At 39.5% G+C, this 20,124-nt stretch overlaps 1 protein-coding gene across 3 annotated transcripts; it reads left to right on the top strand.

Annotated features, from left to right (window-relative positions):
* Window positions 1-353: 353 nt before the first annotated feature.
* On the top strand, window positions 354-11,286 carry si:dkey-81h8.1 (uncharacterized protein LOC100034657 homolog). Of its 3 annotated transcripts, none has more exons than XM_027177858.2 (9): window positions 354-606; window positions 2,648-2,800; window positions 2,953-3,069; window positions 3,306-3,362; window positions 6,278-6,415; window positions 8,105-8,155; window positions 8,587-8,700; window positions 9,682-9,759; window positions 10,136-11,286. In XM_027177858.2, exons 2-9 carry the CDS (start codon window positions 2,705-2,707, stop codon window positions 10,268-10,270), a joined length of 786 nt encoding a protein of 261 aa, XP_027033659.1. In that variant the 5' UTR covers window positions 354-606; window positions 2,648-2,704; the 3' UTR covers window positions 10,271-11,286. The 3 variants fall into 3 exon arrangements, with proteins under 3 accessions (XP_027033659.1, XP_027033662.1, XP_027033661.1); XM_027177860.2 differs by having other exon boundaries at window positions 358-606; window positions 10,139-11,283; XM_027177861.2 differs by lacking the exon at window positions 8,105-8,155 and having other exon boundaries at window positions 357-606; window positions 10,136-11,284.
* The last annotated feature ends 8,838 nt before the right edge of the window (window positions 11,287-20,124 follow it).

Below are 20,124 nucleotides of genomic sequence, written 5' to 3'. Positions count from 1 at the left end.
GGCTTCTGCTTGGTTGGAATGAAAACCTGCACCACACCGACCCTTTGTGGATAAGAATGGACATGGCTGACATAAAGCATTATGAGAACGAAACTGATTCTGAGTACATTTACATTTACCAGACACCTTTATCCAGAGTGACTTGTTTCTATTTTTACAAATGAGCAGTTGAGGGTTCAGGGGACAGCAGTGGCACCTTGATGGACCTGGGATTTGAACTCGTGACCTTCCGGGTCAGTGGTCCAACAGTTTAACCACTGAGCCGACACATCCCTGTAATACTAGTAATAGTGCACTAGTATCTGAGCATCTTTACCTCTTTAATAAAGACTGTCTGGGTTTTTTTAGCCTCTAGGTGGCACTAAGATCCTCTTAATCTGGCTGAATCAGCAGTGAAGCATCTTCACACTGAACTCTTCACTCTTGTCTTTTTATTGAACTTTAGTTTTATTTCTTTTTCTCCTCATTGTGTTTGTACGTGTGTGTGTGTGTGTGTGTGTGTGTGCGGACAGCTGGACACCAGAGCTGCTGCTGTGCAGGGGATAAGATCCTGTATACGGATTGTTTCTCTCTCTCTCTCCATCATCCTGCTCCAGCTTTCTGCAGGTAGGCTGCTAAATTTAGTCATCACGTCATCTCGGTTTTCCTGCTTTTATGTGTCATTTTGTTTGCACATTTTAAACCAAGGTGCTTGATGATGGACTCGTGTTTGGATGTAAAAATAGTTATTCTAAGGCTCGGTTCGCGGACGCGCGCAGGCACGGGCACGCGCTGAGAGATCAACTTGCATTATTATAATAATAAAATGAATCTTTATTCCCTTCGTGTGAAGGCAGATAGACGGAGATACGGTTGCGTTGGCATTTGAAGCTGGTGACAACTCGAGGATTTTTCCCTACCTGGTGATAATGTTGTACCTTGTCGTGTTTATTTATCTATTTGTTTCCGCACTGATTTAACTTTATAATATTTGTCCGGTTTCCTTTTCTCCATCTGCAGTATTAATACTCGTTATAAACACTACACTGCTCAGTCCTTCTGTTAAAAGAAAATCCCTGAGTCATGGAAGTTATCCGAGTGCCGCAGTGTCTTTCCCATCATCCTCTTCCTCCTCCTCCTCCTCCTCCTCTTCATCTTCAATGCGGGACTGAACAGGACGCCATCACAGCACGCATTCGGATCTCTAACTAAAGTCCAAGCAGAGATAATGTGAGAGATGTGAGACACGCAGCGCTCAGGACGTCCCAGTCATGTTATAACGCGTTATAACATAATGCATCTGCATTTTCCATTCAAAATAGTCCGTTTTGGCAAATAAATAGCACCATGATGCTAAATATGAAATATGTGATACTAATTAATTACCAAAAATATGAATCTTTTTATTTTTATTTTTAAATAAAACGACTTATTTTGACCTTGAGCTTATACTGTATATTGGAGTGGGCGTGTCCTTCAGTTCATCTGCGTGCCTTAAATGGGCGTGTCCGTTAAGTGGGCGTGCCCTTCCGTTTATATGTTAAATGAGACTGGGTGTGTCTTACGTGGGCATGTCCTTCAGTTTATATGTGAAATTGGCATGCCTTAAGTGGGCGTGTCCTTCAGTTTATATGTAAAAATGAGACTGGGCGTGCCTTAAGTGGGCGTGTCCTTTAGTTTATATGTAAAGATTAGACTGGGCGTGCCTTAAGTGGGCGTCTCCTTCAGTTAATATGTAAAATGGGCGTGTCTTAAGCGGGCGTGTCCTTAAGTTCATATGTAAAATGAGACTGGGCATGCCTTAAGTAGGCGTGTCCTTCAGTTTATACTTGAGAATGAGACTCGGCGTGCCATAAGCATCCTTTAGTTCATATGTGTAAATTTGACTGGGTGTGTTCTTGAACATATGTGTCTCTGAGAGGTTATTTATAAAAATGAGTGTTTCTACATGAGCTTTAAGCTGAATGTAGAAATGAAAGCAGCTCTAAGAGGGCGGGTACAGTCCATGAGGTCAGAAATGGCTATGAATATTGGATATAGATAAGAAATCTGAATTGGGCGTATATGGAAATGGGCGTGTGGATCTCTATATATGAAAACGAGTGTCTCTGAGTGGACATGTCTTGCAAATGATGCATGCAAATGATGTGTTTCTGAGTGGGTGTGGCCTCAAGACTATATGGAACAGAGTGACTGTGAGTGGGTGTGTCTTCAAAGCCTTATATGGAAAGGAGATGGGTTTGGAGTTTGGGCGTGTCCTTGAGTCTGTATCTGGAAACAAGTATGAGAAACGTGCCTGAGTAGGCGTGTTATTGATTCCATATATGGGAGTGGGAGTGGCTGTGAGTGGGTGTGTCTACAAGGCTGGATATGGAAATAAGAGCAGCTCAGAGGGGATAAATCAATATAAATACACACAATACACACAATAGATACAATACACACAATACACACAATAGATACATATAATCAAGGCAAAGTGTTGTGGTCTGTTGTGGTTTAAAATATATATCATCAAATATGCAAATAGACGAACATAATAACATGTAAAAAAAATATAAAAACAATCCTTATTCTACAATACTGTTCTTTCTCCGAATCCGCCTTCTCCTCGCTCCATCTCTCACCCTCTCAACTTTTTTCTGCTTTCTTTTCCTTTGTTTTTAAGGCCCTGTTCGTGACACTCTGGCATTTCTTTCTGTAATAATCATAACATAATAACAGCATGGGGATTGAGAGTCAAGCCCCGGCTCAGCCTGCAGTCAGCCTGACGCCCAGACAGGTGAAAACCTTCCAGAAGGTGGAACCCAAAGCTTTAGGGGTGAGTCAGATATCCCCTTAGGGACCTACGTAGGATACGTATCTTAACCCAAAATTATCCTAACTTAGACCTTTTTTTTAAAACCCTGTGTTGTGTTGATTGTAGCACAGGATATGTTTCGCATGTTGTGAATGTTCTTTTCTGCATTTCAGTCGATCCAGATCATCATCGCTATTTTGTGTCTGTGTCTGAGCATCACCGTGCTTCAGATCTACTATGAAGTTCACTTCACCCCTGACCTCATTGTAGTGGTCGTGATCGTCATTCAGGTGAATCCTGACGCTGATCTTCCTTAACAAGCGTTAAGGCAGGGTTAAGGTTATTCTAACCCTAGATAATACTTTGACTTCAGGTCTATATATATAAAATAAATAAATAAATTTGGAAACGCAGCTTAAACACCAAGACAGGCCACTTATAACAACTTATAACAACATAACTTCTATATTGAAGGTAGATTTCTTGTTTCAGCAATAAACCAAACTTTAAAGTCTTTTTTTTTTAGATTCTTGCCTCCGGTTCCATCCTGATCCATGCTGGGAGGTTCCCTTCTCTTTTCTGGGTAAGTCAACAAATAAAAAAAATGTTAATGTTGGGGTTTTTTTGTCACAGGATCAAGAGAAAGCTTTTGACAGAGTAGACATTGTTTATCTTTTTGAAACTCATAAAGCCTTTGGTTTTGGGGAATATTTTATTTAAAATAATCAGAGTACTCTATAGTGAGGCTACTAGTTTGGTTAAAATGGCTTTTGCCCTCAGCACCCTATATGATTTCAAAGGGGCATTGTTATTGAACCCTTAGGTGCAGGTTAAGAAGTGAGTTAATTGGTCTGCAGATTAACACACTGACTCCCAGACAGACTGTCAAGCTCTCAGCTTATGCATATGATCTTACAGTTTTAATTATAGTTAATCACGATGATCGACATCTAATAGGACACTAAGAAAGCCATGGTAAAGCGTCTTCTGCCAAAGTTCTTGACCAGAAGTGATGCTTTATGTTGTGGACAAGAGAACAGTTTCTCTCAGGTGGATTGAAATGAGGGAAGGAGTGCTTTTAATACTTAGGCTTGTTTTTAGGGACAGACGTACATAAGAAACAGAACTGGTAGGGCCTTGTGGAGGAAGTGCGTGCTCGGGTGTCTCACTGGCAATGGCTGCTCCCCAGCTATCCTACATGGGAAGAGTTCTGGTCTGCAATACACCGGTCACCTCATCTTTGGGTCAAGATGACTGTGCCTGAACCTCCCGAAGATGCCATAAAGAATATTTACTGGTCAGGGATGTGGTGTCTGCTAAATGGCATACATTTAAATGTAAATTAAGGTCAACATTGACTGAAGGCTTCAGTGCTCTATCTGCCCGGGCAAAAGGGAGGTCAAGGGCTCGTTGACATCAAGACGTGAGCCAAGCCTTTCAGACTTCAGACAGCTAAAAGACTCCTTTATGTAGAGGATGTAAGCTGGTCTGGGGTTACCTGTGCTCCCCTGAGAAGAGCGAGAGAACCTGTTTGTCACTTGTTAATGATGGACAATAAATGCACTGATGTAAGTTTCTATAAGTCCGTGCTAAAATCATGGACCTTGCTGAACTATTCCCAAGAGTCAAATCACTCTCACCATTCCTGGTTAATGGAAGAAGCTCTGTTTTTCAACCCTGCCTTGGAGGTAGACATTCTTAAATCAGTATCACTAAGAAATGCTCTAGTTGCTGCAAACATTTCCAAAGTTGAGCATTTAGCCTCTGTTCGAGTGGCTCAAAACCTGCTGACCTATTCGCTGGAGAGATTTCCACAGGATCACAGAGTTTCCCTGATCACATCCGATAGAGAGGAAGAGCTGGAGGTCCTGCTTTCTGCAAATGGCATGCTGCAAGAAACCGAGGGTGGTCTTCTGTCCTTTGTGACACGTCAACTGGGACATCTCAGTGTCATGGGGAGGAAAGCACTCTTTGTACTGTGTGTAAAAGTGCTGCACCTCTACGAGCTTGGGAGTGTTAAAGAGTCCAAATGGTCAGAATGTTTTGGATCAGGCTCTTCACCCAGAGGTAGCTGGAGGACCTTGTACAAACCCCCATTGAGGAAAAAGTCAGGAGACCTGCAGTGGAGGATTGTGCATGGTATAATAGCCACAAACCGACACAGAGCACTATTCTGCCCCTTTTGCCCCACAGGTAGGGAAGGCTGCCCCTTTTGTGCACAGCTTGAAACATTTTTTCATTTGTTTTCTAAAAGTTCCTCTAGTTCCTCTTTAGTTCCATCTACTGGAGGAGGGGTGTCAGACTTTAAGGGAAGCCTAAAATTGACATCTTTGGTTCAAAATACAAACGTAGTAAGAAGAAGGCACCGTGTTTGTGACATAAGTACAAGATGACTAGATTTTTAAAGGCTTTATAAAATCTTATTTAAAGATAGAATTTGTTTTAAAAAAAAAAGTTGATCATGATGGTTTCCTAAATATTTACGTGTGATCCCCCTTCATTCATTGTAACTGTATTATTTATCTAATTTTTTATTATATATGTATGTGACCTTTTCTTGTCTTCTGTATTATTTATATTTGTTATTTAATTCATTTATTTCGAATGTTTTATTACGATGTTCAATTTTAATCAATGTTTTCTTACTTTTTTCTGATTAAAGAGATGTAAAGGGGTGTGTCTTTCTCTCTTTCTACTCTGCATTCTCTAGATCTAGGATATGTAGAGAGAGAGAGAGAGCGAGAGAGAGAGAGGAGAGAGGATAAAATAATAATAAGATGATGATATGCAGTAGAGAGAGAGAGAACATAGAGATGAAACGAGAGAGAGAGAAAGAACGAGAAGGAATAGAGCGAGAGAGAGAGAGAGAGGAGGAGGCAGGAGGAGCAGGAGAGAGAGAGAGAGAAAGAGAGAGAGAGGAAGAGAGAGGGAGAGAGAGAGGTAGCGAAAGAGAGAGAAGGCGAGAGAAGATAAGGGAGAGAGTATGATGATATATGATATAGAGAATTAAGATGCTCGAGTGAGAGATATGAGATATATGAAGGGAGACTGTCTGAGGAGAATGAGGCATATGTAAAGATCGTAGTTTGGGTATACTATTATATCATATAGAGAGTCATATCTTATCTTTTATCTCTCGCTCTATGCTAATCTCTCTCTGACTCTCTAGCCTCTGATTATATATATCTCGCTCTCTAGCAGACTCTCATGATGCTGACTCTCTTGCTCTCTCTCTCTCTCACTCTACACTCTCTGCTCGCTGCTCTATCTCTCTCTCTCACTAGAACCATCTCTATCGCGTCTCTCTCTCGATCCTCTACTCCTCTTGCTCTCTCTCTCTGCCTCTCTTTCTCTCTATCTCTCTCTCACTTTCTCTCTCTCTCTCTGCCTCTCTCTCTCTCTCTCTCTCTCTCTTTCTCTTTCTCTCTCTCTCTCTCTCTCTCTCTCTCTCTCTCTCTCTCTCTCTCTCTCTCTCTCTCTCTCTCTCTGTGAGTGTAGGTAAAAGCGACACTGGCTATCCACCTTGTAAGTGCTGCGTTCACGACGGCCGCTCTGGGGCTCCTGTCTCGCCACCTTCCCTACAGACAGGACTCGTATCACTGTGAGCACTGCAGGAGACTGGAGATCTACGCTGTGGTAACACACACACACACACACACACACACACACACACACACACACACACACACACACACAATACATTAACACCATTTCTAGTCGCTGACTAACAAGCCCGGGATGCGTTTTTATCTGCACGAGCAATTAAAAGATTAAACTCCTGCTTTCTGTCTAACAAGAATATTGCCATAGTAACAATATCATCATCAGGGCATCTGCATGCGTATGGTTTTATTACTAATTATCCCAAAAGTGCTTAGAACAATATTTACATATCGGTTAGGGTCAGGGTTAATCAGTTAGCGTGTTAGTGTGTTCTGTTACAGTTTTTCATTAAAAAATGACACAGATGACATTTCAAAGGACTGTACCAAAGTGCAAAAAGAATTTGGTAATAAGACCTGCACCGAGTTGACACACTGATTCAGAGTCAGTTTACAGGGATGATTTTTTCCCCCACACTCTCTGCACCATATACACACACTGATGAAGCTCTGTGAGTCAGCAGCCAGGTCAGAAACCTCATCTGTCTGGTCATTCTACGATAAATGAATGTTAGCGTTAAACAGTGTGTGAGTTTTTATAGCTGGGGTCAACGGAGTCTAGAAGCTAGAGCTAAATAAGGAACTGTGCATGATTGTAGAAGCCATTGTCTCTAAAATACCTGGCATGTATTTTGTATATAGAGAAGATCTCAAGACACGACCAAAGAAATAATAAAGAAACGATTCTCATGAGTCATTTTAGTGATTTGAATCATTTGATTCATTCGGTTATAAGATTTGTTAACGTTTTGTTCGTTGACCCAGTAGTGACTAAATTTACATGGGGATATGCGGTTACATAATGATTACTGGAGTACATGTACACAGCCAAAAGTATGTGCACCCCCTGATTAGCACACTTACAGTATATCTGTTTCTTCGCACAAAACTGGGGAGCTAACACACATAAAAACACTGATCCAGCATGACAGTGCACCTGTGCACAAAGTGAGCTGTGTGATGTCATGGTGTCATGGTGTGATGTCACTTTTCTTCAGTGTTTTTTTTGACAGTGTTTTGTGTTGTCATTTGGTCTCTTGTCATTTGGTCACGCATACATGTTTTTTATGTTTGTGTATTTATTTTTAAGGTCATTCTGCCTTCTTCTTTTTTTTTTTTTTTTTGCAACGCTTCACATTCTCATTTGTAAGCAATGCGAGTATTCCATAACGTAGACGGAGATGTAAATCCGATCGACATTTGACACGTTCACCTTTTCCAAATGAACAAACCCACGTGCATGATGCAATGCAAGACTTTTCTGTTATTGTGTATCTTACAAAACGAGTGAACTTTCAGCACAAGCTTTTATTACAGAGTCGATTTCTGTGCCTCTTATACGGTTTAGGTAAATTTCTCACCCGCGCACACATCGGACCTTTATCCGATTCTCACGTGCGAATGAGGATTAGATCTGAATTCAATCGGTTGGTGATTTGTTTCTTTAAAAACTATATCTGTATCACATTTAGACCTAAATACGAGAAAATTTGCACTTGGTACAGATTTTTGGAGAGAGCAGTTTGACAAGAAAAGAAAAAAAAACTGTAACAGTTTCTGTTGAATACTCAGCTTTTGGATACAGCGCGAGTTTAAAGTTAAATGTTTTCGGTCTTTTGGTAAATTGAATCCAGCTTTGTTTCTTGTGTCTGCTTTCCCAAAGCAACAATATTGTTTCAAGAAATGCGCTGATACAGTCGAAAGAACCTGTAAAGTAAGTAACACTTGCTCTTGTGCTTGAGGTTCTGTAATGCATGGATGTAGACCAGTTAAGCGACTGTACACTTCAGTTCACATAATCGAGTTAATTATTTAGTGTTCATTTCTATTGTTGTGTTTTTTTTTCTTCTGTGCACCTTTGGCACCTCAGTGTATCGTCTTTAATTTGCTTCACCAGTCTCTTAATTGGACTTTATCATTTGCTGTTCATTTTGCACTTTGGACAGTGTTTTGAATGTTATTGTATTATATTATATTTTACTAGGATTTTATAGGAAGATAAAACAAAGCTAAAAGAAATCCAGGACTTCTGATTAAGACAGCTTTAATTACAAATAATGTTTGTGTGTATATTTTTATATGTTGTGATATGTTCTGACTGAGTTACACCTGATTCTGTTGTCTCTGATTGTGGGCGGAGTTTAGCTCCTGATTGACGGCTTGTTGGCTACACTGGTGCTGTTCCTGGTGGTGGAGCTGATCGTCTGCATCGTCACCATTCTGTTTGGACTCAGCGTTCTGGCCAAAGGAGGCCTGCATGTTAGTGTGGTTTGTTAATGAAACACATGACAACAACATACTGTCTTTAGTAACCGTGTCTGTGGGCTACAGCAGTGCTGCTATTGTTACTGCTACTACTAATACTACTGTTACTACTGTTACTATCAATACTACTACAAATACTGTCAATACTACTATTACTATAAATACTGCTACTACTATTATTACTGTGAATACTGCTGCTATCAATACTACTACAATACTACTATTACTATATTTACTGCTAGTATTAGAACTCTCAATGCTACTACAAATACTGTTTCTACTAATACTAATGTTACTACTGCTACTATCAATACTACTACCTCTACAAATACCGTCAGTACTAATACAGACATTGCTACTACTATAAATGACTATTAATGCTATAACTACTATTACTACAATTACTAAAAATCGTATAGTTGTAGTTGTAATAGTAACAAACTGGTAAAAATGAATATAATAATAATGGTAATTAGAATAGTGGGCACGGTGGCTTAGTGGTTAGCACATTTGCCTCACATCTCCAGGGTTGGGGGTTTTATTTCCCACCTCTGCCTTGTATGTGTGGAGTTTGGATGTTCTCCCCGTGCCTCGGGGGTTTTCTCCGGGTACTCCGGTTTCCTCCCCCGGTCCAAAGACATGCATGGTAGGTTGATTGGCATCTCTGGAAAATTGTCCGTAGTGCGTGAGTGTGTGAGTGAATGAGAGTGTGTGTGCCCTGTGATGGGTTGGCACTCCGTCCAGGGTGTATCCTGCCTCGATGCCCGATGACGCCTGAGATAGGCACAGGCTCCCCGTGACTCGAGGTAGTTCGGATAAGCGGTAGAAAATGAATGAATGAATGAATGAATGAATGGTAATGGAATATATTCCACCAGGACAGAGTAGATGAAGATGAAATGCTTTGTATTTGATGATTAATGTCATGTCACTGTCTTTATGAAGTATAAAGGTTAATGTTTTCTCGCTCTCCAGCTGCCCGGCGTGGTCCAGCGTACCGAAGGTCCTCTAGCTCGTCCTGCTCCTCCTCAACAAGCGAGTGCACCTCCTCAGGTACAGAAACCCGACGGCTCAAAACAAGAACTACTGAGAAATAAAAAATGTCTTGAAGCCATGATATCACACTGAACTTTAAACAGAACTGAGTTCCTTTTAAACTATTTATTAATCGATATGGAATATATTTCTGCCTATGTAACACTTATACTCCTTAAAGGCACAAGGAATGCCAGGACCTAAGATCTGCACTACGGTTTTCACTCATATGGGTAGAATTAGCAAGCTAGGGTAAAGATTAGCCATTAGGATTCAATTTGAGATAATATTAGCATGAAGATTATGATGTTAGGACTAGTTGAATGTTCAGATTCATTTGTGTTTTTGTTCAATCTTGGCATGCATTTACTTTAATGCTAATCTTTTTTTTAAGCAGGTGGAGGAGGTGGTGGAGGAGGTGTTGGTAGCCGTGGCTGCACGTGAAGATTATCCTCAGTCTGTAGACGAAGCTTCTACTCCTCCCACTGAACCACAGGTCGAGCCCATTGATTCTATAGCGGAGGTCTGAGGCTAGCAGGACGTCGTGATCGTTTTGGTTTAGCGGCTAGTCAGTTTCTGCTCTCAGAACATATTTCAATAACTAAAACTCCTGTGTGTTTTTCCACCAATTATACCGGAGCGCGAGGCCAAAAATGAAATGTAAACCATTTACACTAGCCCCATAGCTCCTGATTGTCAGGATGTGATGTGAATAATGTGAATAATGATATTAGAGCCATTTTACCCTGAGGCAGTTCAGACTTTTCGAATATATTAAATAAAGTTTATACCACAACGCTGCCGGATTCTCAATGCTGATTGGTCAGAAGGTGCTGATTCTTTTTTTAATTTTTTTTAAATTAATTTATTTTTCCCCCTGTAGCTGCAGCTCAGACACTAGCCCCTGCTGCGAATTCATATCCGTTCGGTTCGTATCTGCCGATACGTTATGGTTTCTATAGTAACAGCTATTTATGGAAGGAGTCTAGCGGTAACGTTACGTTTTACTGATTAATGCGACGGACTGCTGTTTGTAGCTGATAACGGGAATCGACTCTGGAGTCGATTCTTGTTTCACGGACATTCCACTTAACTAAAAATGGATAAAAATAATCCCTTTAATTTAAGTAATATTGCCGAGGTATAAGACGAATAAAACATTTCTCTCATGCTGTTATTGGAAAATATTACAATTTAAGTTGTTCTGCTGTCGGTGGTCATTTTCCTGGTCCTGCTTTATTCCTCACTCATGAGACATTTCACAATGAGTTTCAGGACAATCTGATCATTAAAGTCCTTATATTTCAGTACATGCTGTATGACATACAGCACAATATGCTTTTTGTCATTTTTCTCACTTGCACTATAGAGTGGATGAACGTGATTAGCTGGGATTAGTCTGTGTAACACGGTGAAACCGTATCACGTTACACATCCACTTCGGACCTTGTGTTTCTTCCTGGAGAGGATTCCTCTGTATACAAGTGCAGTGCACTACATCATGATGTCCTCATTTCATCCTTCACTAAACACGAGCTTGATGAAAACAGACGGTTGGCTTGTTTATTTATTTATTTGCTTATTATTATTTTTTATATGTATGGTTGAATATTTTAAAAAGAAAATCTGAGAGTGTTGATATTCTGCACTTCTGGTAATAGATATTAGATCTCTGGGATTAAAAAGCTGTGTTTGTTATGATATAAGCTGTGGCAAAACACAGAATAAACATTTGGAGAGAAAAGAAACAAGAGAACAAAAATAAAAATGATATTAATGTGTGTGGTAGGAGGACAGAGCCCCCCAAATCACAGCCAGAACCTGAGGAACACTGTATTACAGTCAAAATAAGTTTACTTTCCACAAGATGGCAGCAGAGTGAAGTGCAGAATCTCAGTGAATACACACTTGTCACATTAGTCTGTCTGTCTGTCTGTCTGTCTGTCTGTCTGTCTGTCTGTCTGTCTGTCTGTCTGTCAGTCAGTTTGTCTGTATTCCTGTCTGTCTGTCTGTCTGTCTGTATTCCTGTCTGTCTCTCTGTATTCCTGTCTGTCTGTTTGTCTCTCTGTATTCCTGTCTGTCTCTCTGTATTCCTGTCTGTCTCTCTGTATTCCTGTCTGTTTGTCTGTCTGTCTGTATTCCTGTCTGTCTGTATTCCTGTCTGTCTGTCTGTCTGTCTGTATTCCTGTCTGTTTGTCTGTATTCCTGTCTGTCTGTCTGTCTGTCTGTCAGTCTGTCTGTATTCCTGTCTGTCTGTCTGTCTGTCTGTCAGTCTGTCTGTATTCCTGTCTGTCTGTATTCCTGTCTGTCTGTCTGTATTCCTGTCTGTCTGTCTGTCTGTCTGTCTGTCTGTCAGTCTGTCTGTATTCCTGTCTGTCTGTCTGTCTGTCTGTATTCCTGTCTGTCTGTCTGTATTCCTGTCTGTCTCTCTGTCTGTTTGTCTGTCTGTATTCCTGTCTGTCTGTCTGTATTCCTGTCTGTCTGTTTGTCTGTCTGTCTGCCATCTGTCTGTCTTTATTTTCCTGTCTGCCTGTATTCCTGTCTGTCTTTGTCTTCTTGTCTGTCTTTTTGTCTTTCTGTCTGTCTGTCTGTCATCCATCTGTCTGTCTGTCTTTATTTTCCTGTCTCCCTGAATTCCTGTCTTTCTTTTTGTCTGTCTGTCTGTCTGTCTGTCCATATGTCTGTCTGTGTATCTGAAAAGGAGGAATTTCTCAGACTTTTATAAACACCATCGCAGGTGTAAGTGACAATGATCAGATCGGGGAATCGCAGGACTCAAAGTCCCAGAATGCATTGCAGCTGTACAGTGCAGTTGTGCTGATTTACACCTGAGTTAGTATGAACGTTTTAGCCGTGGACCCTGATCTAGTTCAGCAGACGGTGCAGGTGAGTGAAGCTCTGCTGTCTTTAGGTAGAGATGAGGCGAGACTGAGAGAAGCCCCGCCGCTCTGCTATGAGCAGGAAATCCAGTGGCATTATGGGTACAACTACACTAAGAAGCCACATGTACTGATGATGGAGTGAAATGAAATGTTTTGTGGAGCTGAATGCTGTCGAGCTTCCTACATACTGTACAGATCCTGCATTCCAACCTCACCAAGACGTAAATGTTTACTGGGGAAAGTCAACACTGTAGAAGACAGGAAATAATCCACATGTGTGTGTGTGTGTGTGTGTGTGTGTGTGTGTGTGTGTGTGTGTGTGTGTGTGTGTGTAGACACTACATTCATTTTTTTTTCAATCAGGAAATTAACATGTGTGCATGTTTCTTACATATAAAGTCAGATACTAATAGAGAAGTGAAGATAAAAAAATAGCTGTCAGGGTCATTTATTAGATCCCTTATTGAATGTAGAGATGTTTATGGATTATCCTGAACATGTAACTCTGAAAACTCTGTTGATGAAAGGTTTGTGAAGCGTCGCACAATGTCACGTTTTCATTATTCGTGTTTTATTTGATTCGATTGAACCCTTTGTCCCAGGAAACTGCTGTGATAGCGAAAAGAAAGACAGACTAATGGGACATTTTCAGTCATGTTATTAACCGACACTTGCGAGCAGAGATGAGTTTTATATCAACATTTACTTTGAAGACACAAACATTCGTGTGGAAAAAATCTATTTGAATATTTCTGGAACTTTTCTATGGGAAAACAGAAATACTGATGAAACACGACAAAGTCATATAAGCTTCATATTAACACCACTGTGGAGTGAGACATGATGAAGACGTTCAATACCGAACAAAAGCACCTTTCCTCTGGGGAAGAGATTGAAATCTGGTGTGAAGAAACAAATTGTTCAGAGATTTAAACGTATTAAGCAAAAGTATTGAGCGAAAGCCAATAACTGTAATATCCTACGTACTGCACTGCACTGAACATGCTGATACGATGATATGTAGTTGTGTAAACACTTATTTCAGTGATAACGTGTGTGTGTGTGTGTGTGTGTGTGTGTGTGTGTGTGTGTGTGTGTGTGTGTGTGTGTCCTAAAGTGATTCCTTCTCACAGATACGTCTGTTTAAGGGGAAACGTCGATGATTAATAACGGAGGAATAAACGCAGAGTGATTACACTGTGACGCACACACACACACACACACACACACACACACACACACACACACACACAGCTAAACATAGCACCAGGCACAGGCTGAACTTTAAATACTCAACACATCCTCAAAGCCCTGATTAACAACAATCTTAAACAGTCCAATGGCATTTTGTTTGATTTATTTGAGTTATTGGGTTGTAAATGTGTGCATTCCGATTTTATTGGCACTTTCGAATAATAGTGTGGGGCAAGTGAGCAAGGCACCGAACCCCCCAACTGCTTCCCGGGCAAATACTGAATAGATTGTCATTAAAATCTTTTTTTTTTATAAATAAGTAATAAATAGCAGGAACACTGTCTTTTCATTCACACTGCACATAACTCCAGGGTAGAAGTCTCTAAACCTATTAGAAAGATATTAAATCTGTAAAAGGGGGGCACAGTGGCTTAGCGGTTAGCACGTTCGCCTCACATCTCCAGGGTTGGGGATTCGATTCCCGCCTCCGCCTTGTGCGTGTTTTCCCTGTGCCTCGGGGGCTTCCTCCTGGTACTCCGGTTTCCTCCCCCGGTCCAAAGACATGCATGGTAGGTTGATTGGCATCTCTGAGAAATTGTCCGTAGTGTGTGAGTGTGTGAGTGAATGAGAGTGTGTGTGTGTGCCCTGTGGACATACAGTGTAAAACCGCAGATTATGAAGAGCCAGGATTCAGCGTTAACCCGGGAAAATAGGAGCAGTGTGAAAGCTCTAACTACACAACTCAGGATTACCTTAACCTGGGGGTTACTAGGACCCAGGGGAACTATTTGACACTTGTTACTCTCCTTCCTGTGAATACTCACATTTCTCAGAGATCTGGGACTTTAATGATGTAGAAATGAGAATATTTCACGCTTCTTTTTTAGGTTTCCGGACTGAGATCGATGTCATTACTGCAAACTGCTATTAAAAAAAAAAACCATGGTCTTCATGGTCTGTTGCACAAAATAAATCTTTCTCTTGATTGGTGAATTTGCTGTTTATTCTAATGGCATTAATCATATAATAATATGATAAATTTATTACAGAATCTCCTTCCTGATGGTTCAGAGTGAGCATTATTTATAGCATCACACTTACATGTTGATGCACATGCATTACAAATCTCCTGAAAATAAAGTAGTAAAAATATATGTGTATATGTTTATATGGCTGTAATAATTGGATTATTACGGTTCAGCTCACTCATGTAGAAGAGTTTCACTGTCCTAGAATCAGGTAATGTGAGATATTACCCTGCTACCCTGCTAACACTTATATTGTTTGGTTACACCTAGCATTGTCTGCTTAACCTTTTACTTTTTATTGTGTTCTCGAGCTTATTGCGTGGCTTTGCGGTCACACCGTAAACAAACTTTATCACTAATTGCATAACTGTATTTATAGTAGCTGATAATGTTCATTCAGGTGAAGCCAACGATGTCATCTGCGGTCACCTGAGACAGCTGCTATGATTCATGACTCGTTTTGGATTCCACTGCTTTTTATGAATTGATCTGAAATGTGCTGCCTACAATCCTGACCCCAGGCTCATACGATCATGTCTTTAATAATATAGTCTAATATATAATAATAATAATAATAGTGACGTGACATACGGCTAAGTACGGTGACCCATACTCAGAATTCGTTCTCTGCATTTATGCCATCCAAAGTGCACACACACAGCAGTGAACACACATACACACACACACACACACACACACACACACACACACACACCGTGAACACACACCCGGAGCAGTGGGCTATATTATTGGGCTATATATATATACAATAATGTTTACCAGAATGATTTAAAAGCAATCATGTAAATGGAAATAGCTTTTCGAATTCGTTCACTTTTGGAAAGTGAGTCATTTTAAAGAGTCGTTTTTCTAAATGACACTTCAGCACATAAGGGAGGGGTTCGAACTTAACCCTGGTACTGAGGTAAGAACACAAAAGGGCGTGATGCATAATGTCAAATTTAATCTGCATTAATCCACTTCAGCCCGTTACACTGTACTATTAAATATCCCTGATTCCTCCAGCTGACGTTTTAGGAAATGGTTTAAAAAAATTTTCCGACTTGATTTGGGTTTTTTTTTCTCAAACACTGACAGGGAGTTATAGCTGAATTAAATTTATTCCGGTTAGAGGGAACTATAGCATAACAGTGAACAAACAGGTTCATTGATAAATAAAAAAAAAGCATATTCACAAATAATTCTGAAAATTTCCATATGCATGAGCAAGTGAAAGAAAAGATTACCATGAAAATATGTTACAAAATCTTTTTTTTAATAATTTTTTTTATAAAAAAATAAAATAAAATAAAAGCACAATTCTACCACACACAGTCTCAAAAACAAATCATTATATAATTTATACTCCAGCAGTTTAATAAAATAAACTTATAATCAACAACAAATGTATTTTAATAGATTTTATTTTTTCCCCTGAAAACCATTAAAATGTTAATACAATATAAAACATATATCTTAGGTTTTTTTTTTTTTTACAATAATTCTTTATAATTCTGTATAATAAATGAAAGTGTATAAGAATTTAAAAAAAAAAAAAAAAAGATCCTGCCATTTATAGCTTCGTTTTCTTGTTGTATATATATTTTTTCCAGAGAGCAGAGAACCATATCTAAGTTTAATTCTGACTGCAGATCAGATCAGATGAGGTTATAAGAGTTAGCCTTAGAAACAGTACACACGAGTGATACATACATACACGAGTAATACATGTGTAATAAATAGTAAGACACCAATTTTCATATTCCTGACTATAATACTTCTACATATTCCTGAGATCATGATATACATGTTAGTTTTGTTGAGAAATGGACGTCATGAGCACAAAGGGTTTCAGTCCGCGAGGATCCGCAATGACACTTTTTCATCTCTTTTAAATCTGTAAGATCGAACAGAACATCATGAGAACCGTCGTTAGCACCGGAAAACATTAGCGTTCAAAAACTCTGGGTTTACACTTAATTTTAGTTTTATTCTTAATGAGAACATTTGATGTCAAGGATAAAATCTCAAACCTGCCTGACTCGAAACCAAATGTGCTTGAGTTTAAGTACCTTAAGGTTTATGGCAGTGACCCAGACGTCCATGTTTAAAAAGTTTGTTCAAGCGTTTGCTCATAAACATCTTAAGTTTTATATTCAGCCACTAAAATCCTCTAAAAAGGTTATCAACAGACTCACAGTCAGAACATCACTCACTGTTTACATTGAATGAAAATTTCCTGTGAGGTTAAAGGAAAGGAAAAGTAAAACCACATTTATTCAGCCAGGATATGATTGCTAAGCAAAATCTGCTTCTATACAGTAGTTAGTGAAGTGGTGCTTTAAAGCTCCTGCAGGTAAGAAGTTGGGAAAAAAAGACGATTTGAAAAAAAGACTATTGTTTGAAACTCAACACAAGTCCAATTGTTTTCTGAACAAAAGTATGTTACATCGTGAAAGCATCTATCATAAAGTCCACAGAAAACATCCAAGCTTAGACACCGAACATGTCGGGACACTGACTGATTGTTTATGGCAAAAAAATGTGTAAAAGTAAGTTCTAGCTGAATCGGTGATTTAAAACATAATCACTCAGCTGTGCTATTGGACTAAATTTTGACTCACTTGATGATCCGTTTGGATAAAGTTCTATAAAAGTGGTTTAGTGTATAAATGAACCCATATCTCATTGACATACTGTACATAGCGTCGCTGATATCTGGCGGGCTTTTCTCAGTCGCGTGCTAGCAGGTGTGACCATCACGGGTTGAGTTGGTTGTGGACATTTTGGTGTAATAGATAGAGTCATAAAGTCTCGTGTAGGAGTGAGTTTTGATTGCATAAGCCCTTCCCCAGCTTAATTACGTGCCCATGCTGACTGAGTAACAGGGTGAGGATGTGTCGGCCAAAGGTGTGACCGTACCATGTGCTGGAAATATAAATAATCGTATGGCTTTATATATAGATCCATATACAGATTTGCTAATATCTGCTGATCCTTTAGCTAATGGGGCGAATCGTTATAACATGAGTCATTCATTGTTCTGTGAGTGTAGGGGTGAATTTTGATTAAGCGGTTGATTCATTTACTATAACATCAGCTCTGACAGCAAAGCACGGGTTTACAGTATATTAATGTGCTTTTTCTAATACGTTATCGTTTCTATAGTAACGATTCGTTCGGCGGACGTGCCACGTAAACGGATGAAACAGTTGCGGATACGGTGACGTTTTATTTAAAGGAAAGAATTTTTTCTGTAATATTTATGGAAGGAGTCTCCGGTGTCAAGAAGCAAAGCTGTAACTTTAAGTTGTTATAGATATGGAGTTAAAATCCACAAACAGAGTCATGTTTGTAGCGTGTTAACACTAATCGGAGATTTTCAATGGTCTGTTATGAGTTAACAAGCCTTGACTCAGCTCTGTGCTCCGATCGGTTCGAATGGTGTGAATAAAAGCTGCCGGTGGAGTAAATGCAGTGGTTCGGTGTTTAGTATTACAGCAGCTTAAATGAGTACATTAGTCGTGCTATAACAAGAGCCACTCCCAGTGATTCCTCTGCTTCGGACGTACGCTGTTTGAGTCATGTGCTGAAGGATCAATTTGTCACGGATGTAAAGAATTAATACCACTCTCACTAATCCCGGCTGACTGCAAATCAACCACAGACTGTTTGACTACGTCCGAGAAAGTTTGTATAACAGTAGCAGACGGGTGTTATACAAACCCTAGCAAAGAAGTCGATGAATGCGATACTTAGATTAATGTTTGCTCAGAGTGAAAAGACTTCATACACAATGGCTTCAATAGCTTTCTCAGCTGAAGCAATGAGCCATAATGGAGCCTCGTATTTTCCCTTTAACGCTTTTTCATTTGTAAAGGGAGGAACACTGGAGCAAAGAAACAGTGATAGTAATGCTTAAAAATATCGCTATAGCTGCTTTAGTTCTTTTTAAACTAGTAAATATATTTTTATTCCAGAAAATACTACAAAATATAGCCCACACTCTCTGAAACTAAATTCTGAATAAAAAAAATCGGTTCAGCTCGTACATTTTAGTCTGTAATTCACTTTGTTATGAACTGTGTGATTTCTACTTATTTCTTATATATTAGCACTGAGCTAACAGTAGTGTTTACAACAAGACAAGGCAGCTAGCAAAATGCTGAGGTAACATTTCTACAGTAAAAACACTATAGACCCATAAGAGCCCTTTCTTGCTGCAGTTTCCATGGCGACGAGCGTCATGTGGTGGTTATTTTTGATTCCTTTTGTTTTTGAATGTTGTTTTGATTTGTGCATGAGTTATGTCTAGTCCTTGATTTGTTTTTATTTGTTTCTTTTCAAGCCAATGTAAAAACGAGAACACACTCATCGCTAAATTCTGTGCAAGTTGCAACGCTAGCTACAGTATAGAAAAAAAAAACAACAACACTTATAGTTTAGAAAAAGGTAAAATTTGTTACCTCACATACAATATTGGTGCTTTACTTCATCATCTCTCTGGATTCACTACGTACGTTCCTGTTCGGTTAGGTTTAGGTTTTGGACTTTGAGGTAGATCCTCCTGGTGAAGACAAAAGAAAGACAAATATCTCATTAGTCATTGTGTAGATTAGAAGTTGTTAAGGTAAAAAAACAGAAATAGGTGTGTCCTGAAATTGTAAGATTGATTATTTTTTATGATGAGTTTTATCATTAAAAGTTTCCATTCTGACTGCAGGACAAAGGCACTGTAAATAATTTGATTCCATATTGAATTAATTAGGATTTAATTTGTTTCAATACAGTACCTAGATATTCAAGAATGTAATCAAAGGCTGTTTTTCACTGTCACACTTAGTGAGGTGGATGTTGTTGTTGTGGTGGTTGTTTGTCTATTGGTGTTTTTTTTTTGTTGGTGTTGTGGTGGTTGTGGTTGTTGGATTTGTGGTTGGTATTCTGATGGTTGGTGTTGTGGTGGTTGTTGTTGGTGTTATGGTTGTTGTGGTTGGCACTGTGGTTTGTGTTAGTGTTGTGGTTGGTATTGTGGTAGGTGTTGGTGTTGTGGTGGATGTTGTTGGTGTTGTGGTTGTTGTTGGTGGTGTTGGTGTTATGGTTGGTACTGTGGTGGGTGTTGTTGGTGTTATGGTTGGTATTGTGGTGGGTGTTGTTGGTGTTATGGTTGGTATTGTGGTGGGTGTTTTTGGTGTTGTGGTGGATGTTGTTGGTGTTGTGGTGTTATGTTTGGTACTGTGGTGGGTGTTGGTGGTGGTGTTGGTGGTGCTATTTCTGGTCCT

Source organism: Tachysurus fulvidraco, chromosome 7 (genome assembly GCF_022655615.1).
Source record: "Tachysurus fulvidraco isolate hzauxx_2018 chromosome 7, HZAU_PFXX_2.0, whole genome shotgun sequence".
NCBI lineage: Eukaryota > Metazoa > Chordata > Actinopteri > Siluriformes > Bagridae > Tachysurus > Tachysurus fulvidraco.
This window is presented reverse-complemented; position numbering and strand designations above follow the sequence as displayed.

Excerpts from the sequence above, each read along its gene's own strand:
- si:dkey-81h8.1 (XM_027177858.2), top strand. The coding sequence starts at position 2,705 with ATGGGGATTGAGAGTCAAGCCCCGGCTCAGCCTGCAGTCAGCCTGACG. Across the intron at positions 3,070-3,305 it reads TGGTCGTGATCGTCATTCAG|ATTCTTGCCTCCGGTTCCAT; the intron begins GTGAATCCTGAC and ends TTTTTTTTTTAG. Across the intron at positions 8,701-9,681 it reads TGGCCAAAGGAGGCCTGCAT|CTGCCCGGCGTGGTCCAGCG; the intron begins GTTAGTGTGGTT and ends CTCGCTCTCCAG.